Raw genomic sequence first — 5,584 nt, forward strand, 5'->3', positions numbered from 1 at the left:
AACCTCAAGGCACTGAAACAACAAAACACCATCCAGTTTTTGGGAGCTCAGTAGCTCTGTAGGCTAAACACTGTACTGTGAACCACAAGGTCAGCAGTTTTGAGTTCACCAGTCACTCAAGGATTAAACAGCTGAGGCTTTTTGCTCCAGCAAAGATTTACAGTCTTGAAAACACTACACAGGGTGCCTAAGAGTCAGACTGAATCTGTGACACTTAACAACAATAATAATGCAGGAAATAAAGGAGCAAAGCGTTTTATCAAACACATCAACAAATCCTCAATCAACAGAAAACAAAATATATAACTGGGACCTGATAAAAGTTAAGTATTTATACTCATTTAAAGGCTTTATCAAGAGCAAAGACAACCTACAGACTGGAAAAAAATATTTGAGAATCATATAATTGACAAGGACTCTAGTATGTAATATATATATGTGTGTGTGTGTGTTAATATACATATATATGTGTATATAAAAAGATAATAATCCAATAAAAAACTGGACAAAGAAAATAAACACACTTCACCAAAAAAGGATATTCAAATGAGAAACCGACACATGGAAAGATGTTCAACATCACTAGTCATCAGAAAATGCAAATCAAAAACCACAATAAAATATCTTTTACTCCACTTGGATTATTAAGATAAAAACAATAACCAAGCAAAAAGACAAAGTGGAAAACAACAAGTGTTGGATGGGATGTGGAGAAACTGGAACCCTCATTCATTGCTGATTGGAATGCTAAATGCATTGTGGAAAACAGTCTGGCTGTTCTTAAAAAAAACGGAGGAGAGCTACCATATGCCCCACAAATTCTATTCCTAGATATATATCCTAGCAATAATAGAAGTGACAGGAGGACATTATGCTGAGTAAAAATAGTCAATCACAAGAATACAAATATTGTATAAGACCACTGTTGTAAAGTTTTCTTGATTAAAAAATTCTTTGGTGGTTGCCAGGGGTGGGAGGGAATGGAAAATTATTCTCTGGCTAGAAGGTAGACTCATGTTATCTTGGGTAAAAGGGAAGGCAATATATAACAAAATGGAGGTGGCAGAGGAAAGATGAAGGTAGCAGAAGACACAAGGATGTATGCAAGAGTTAAAATGAACAGACGTAAATAAATTGATGGCACATGAAGAGAATTGCAATTATTGTAAGGAGGCAAAGTTTAAGATTTCTTGAATGTAAAATTGATGATCTCTGTAAACCTTCACTCAAGTCACATAAAAAGTTTTTAAAAAGCGGAAGTAACAGGAACAGATATATGCAAATTCATAATAGATAAAAGATGGAAACAACTTAAATGCCCATCAATGGATGAATAGATTAAATAATATACAGATAATGCAATGCTACTCAAAGATGAAGAAAATGAGTTCCCAAAATATCTTGCAACATGGATGGATGGATGAACCTGGAGTACATTAAGTTAAGCGAAATAAGTAAAAAAAAAAGACAATCATATGTTCTCGATTTTATGAAATGACATGAATAAGGAAACATACAGAAACTAATGTTCATCAGTGGTTACCAGGGGTTAAGGAGAGGAGGGGAAAGGGAGAATTATTCTTTAGATAATAGTCACCTTTTGTTTATGAAAAATAGGAAAGGTGACACTGAATATGGGTGAAGTTTGAACAATTGATACAGAAGCTGAACATAGGGAAAAGGGATGACTAGGCATATGCTAGGTTATGTATGGTTTTGCAACCACCACCACCAAAAAAATAGGGGAGGGAGGTATAGATGCTGATACTAATACTAGACATAACCAGTCATCTCATAGGATTAGTTCTCTTGTTTTGGATGCTTAGGACTGTGATCTTGTGGGACAATCTAGTCAGTTGACATAACATAGTTCGTAAAGTTTATGTTCTATCTCCCAGTATGGTGAGTAGAGTCTGGGGCCTTAAAAGCTTATGAGCCCATATAAGATACTTCTACTGGTCTTTACTTATCTGGAACAAAAAAAGAAAGAAGGAAGCCCAAGAGAGAAGGAACTTGTCTACAAGACTAATTGTCTACATAAACCAGTGTCTCCTCTCCTTGAGACTAGAACTAGATGGTGTCCAACTCTTACTACTGGATGTTCTGATCAGGAACACAATATATGAATCCTAATGAAAAAGGGGAAAATGTGCAACAGAGCTTGTAATTCTTCAAGAACCCCGACTTACTGATCTTAATGAGGCTTCAAGAGTCCCTGAGATGATGGCCCTGAATTGCTCTTCAAACCTTGATATGGAACTGCTGTTGATAAATGCCGTCGAGTAGGTTCTAACTCTGTAAAGGGTTTCCAAGGAGCAGCTGGTGGGTTTGAACCACCGACCTTGTGGTTCACAGTCCAGCGCTGATCTTACAGCACTATATCAGGAGTCCTAGCCCTACTAAAGAAATCTTTAACTAACAGTTTAGCCCAAAGAGAGTAAAGATTGTCACCCTTGAGTATAGTGTTTAAGATACACCAATAAATTTTAAAATATACATATATATTTATTAAAAGTGCTCTGGTAGCGCAGTGGTTATGAATCAGGCTACTAACCTCAGGGTCAGCAGTTTGAAACTACCAACTGTTCCGCAGGTGAAAGATGAGGCTTTCTGCTCCTGTAAAGTTGTACAGCCTCAGAAACCCTGTACAGGGTCGCTATGAGTCAGAACTGACTCCTCGGTACATAACACCACCATATAAGACCAAAGGGTAAACGCTATTTTAAATATGTAGATGAGAAGGTTAAGTGGGGGCAAGGAGATTAAGTAAATGGAAATTAAACAACTAGACTAGAAATAATGAAACTGCTGACATAATGTGAAAAATTAATCAATTTCACTGATCATATGTCTATAAATTCTGGAACAGGAGAAGGCTCTGCTGTGTACATTTGCACCAACAATATTCTTTATAAAGTAATCATATAAGCAAACCTAGAATTCTTTAGAGCTATAAATGTCAAGAGATCATAATTAGATGAATTTTGTCTTGGGAATTATAGTTTTCAAGTTACCTTAAAAATTAGTTTCTTAATCCAGGGTCTCTCAGATAAGAAATCCAACATGGAAAACCCAGGGTTGGAGCGGATAGTTGCCATGCCAACCCAGTATCCCCCGGAACTGCTGGGTCGGATGTTGTCAGGAAATCCAGGCATGTTCTCCACAAACATATCTGCCCCTCCCTTCATCAGACCAGACACGTAGAATCTGAAAAATTCACACAAGTATGCATTGAACAGTATCCACACAATTTAAGAAAACTGTTTTAGACAAGCACAATGTTGGTGTTAGTCCAGATAAAGTTTAGGAGGGCACAGTTTGCAAATGGAGGTCCTTGCAAGCCCAGGACCCAGCTGGAGCAAAGAAAAAGGATCCCAGACACAGTGGGGGTGGGGTGCCACCTTTAGCATTAGACCACGCAGCAGTCAGACTGCTATGCTCAGAGATACTGAGAAGTGGGAGAGGGAACGGGCTGGCTGGATACTAGGCTCCATCAGTCAGCATTCCCACCCACACAGGCAGAACTAGCTAAGCAAGCAACTGGCAGCTCTGCTAACACCAAACATACCTTCTGATCCTTGCCATGGTTGTTTCCGCCACCAAGACAAAGTCTTCGGTGGGAGAAAGCTGTACTCCATTAGGGAACTGCAAGTGGTCCATTAAGATTTTCACTTCCTTGGTCACAGTGTCATACTCTAGAAGGCTAGGGAATGACAAAAGCAGAGAGTCACCAGAGTGGAGAACTCATGGCTTCTTCCCACTAGGTCTACATATTCCCTTTCTAGGTCTACATGTGACTCAGCTTTGCACCAAAGTAACAGGCTAGTCCCTGGAGCTCCCTCCACATCCAGGGCAGACCTCCACAGTCAGCTCGCTCACTGGCCAGAAGAGTCAGTTGTGTGACAGAGAGGGCTGAGCATGGCTGCAATGTCACCAGAGCCACCACCCCTTTTCCTCCTCCCTACTCCCCCAGAGGATCAGTCTGAGGCAGCCTACCTGCAGGGTCTTTCTCAGACTGCCAAGAATCACAGCGTCATTGGGATGCCTACTAGCCAGCTTGCCTTGGAAATGCCAGGAAGGAACTGCATACTACCAGCCCCTGGCAGCACACACCTCCTGAGGATAATGCTCAAACCACCACCTGTTGTGCTCATTCCTCTACTCTTCATCCCTTGGACCATGCGAACCCTCCCTGAGCTCCTAGAGACTGGGGGTAATGAACTACTCTGCTTCTGGTGAGTCTGACAGCTCTGCCTTCAGTGGCTAACGTCGGTGTGTCTCAAGCACATAGAACTTCAGAGATGACAAGAACAATAGCAGGAGCACCCCAAAGTGGATGTTAGCGTCTTTTAGCAGGTGAGGCTGTGGATATGTCTTTAACAACAGACATAAACAAGGACAACTGGCTCGAAGTTTCTGTCATTGTTCATCTCTTTGAATAACTCTACAACTGGCCTCTTGGGGAAAACATATTTCCACACAAGGGCTGTCGATTGTGAGGAAGGAAGCCAGCCTGGCACACCTGGCAGCCACCTCCCACCTTTCCAGTCACATCTGATCATAGGCATGGTTCCCAGCAGAGAAGCCAATGCTTTGTTAAACCTATGGGCACACCATACTCTAGTCATCCAATTTCTTAAGATCAGAATGCCACACTCCATCTCTTCAACCTCCCAGATTCATCTCAAGCACAGTGGATTGGGGCAGAGAGTAACAGAAGGATCTTGAGGATTCTTGCATATTCTAGGGTTTAGAGCACAAAAAACTGCCCATTTCCCTCCTTCCTACACATACCCACAATAAAGTCCCATCCAGCCTTCAGTGAACCTGCCCAAGGCTACATGGCTTCATTAACACAACCGTCTTCTCCAGGCAAATTAAACCAGTAGGAATGAAACAGCAAACACCATACACTTATCAAAGTTTAACCCCATAGAATGGAGAGAATTACGATATTGTCTACTAAGTAGATAAATCTTAATATGAAAACCTTTTAAGAAATGCCCATCAAATGGGGAAAAACACTTACCACAATTCCAGAAGCCATTACCGTTTTATCTTAAGAAACACTCCAAGATATCCTTGTTGTTGTTGTTAGGTGCCATTGAGTTGGTAATGACCCATAGCAAACTTATGCACAGCAGAACAAAACACTGTCCGATCCTGGGCCAACCTCACTACTGTTCCCACGCTTGAGTCCATCGATGCTGCTACTTGGCCAATCCATCTCGTTGAGGGTCTTCTTCTTTTTCTCTGACCCTCCACCTTACCAAACATGATATCCTTCTCCAGTGGCTGATCCCTCCTGACAATAAGCCATCTGAAGTTCGGCCATCTTGGCCTCCAGGGAGCATTCTGGCTGCACTTCTTCCAAAACAGTGCTATTGGTTCATTTGGCAGACCATGGCACCTTCAATACTCTCCTCCAATACCATAACTCAAAGGCATAAATTCTTCTTCAATCTTCCTTATTCACTGTCCAGCTTTTACATGCATGTGAGGTTATTAAAAATACCATGGTTTGGGTCAGGCACACCTTAGTCCTCAAGGAGACATCTTTGCTCTTCAACACTTGAAAAAGGTC

At 41.3% G+C, this 5,584-nt stretch overlaps 1 protein-coding gene across 1 annotated transcript in view; it reads right to left on the reverse strand.

The window, feature by feature from the left end:
* APMAP (adipocyte plasma membrane associated protein) overlaps positions 1-5,584 on the reverse strand; it is a 54,383-nt gene that overhangs the window by 13,029 nt on the left and 35,770 nt on the right. Inside the window, exons 7-8 of the mRNA XM_006860666.1 lie at positions 3,569-3,703; positions 3,015-3,207 (exon numbers count right to left, since the gene is read on the reverse strand). Of these exons, the coding sequence (XP_006860728.1) occupies positions 3,015-3,207; positions 3,569-3,703 (328 nt within the window). The remainder of the gene's footprint in view (positions 1-3,014; positions 3,208-3,568; positions 3,704-5,584) is intronic.

The sequence above is a fragment of the Chrysochloris asiatica genome, unplaced genomic scaffold (assembly GCF_000296735.1).
Source record: "Chrysochloris asiatica unplaced genomic scaffold, ChrAsi1.0 scaffold00039, whole genome shotgun sequence".
Taxonomy (NCBI): Eukaryota; Metazoa; Chordata; class Mammalia; order Afrosoricida; family Chrysochloridae; genus Chrysochloris; species Chrysochloris asiatica.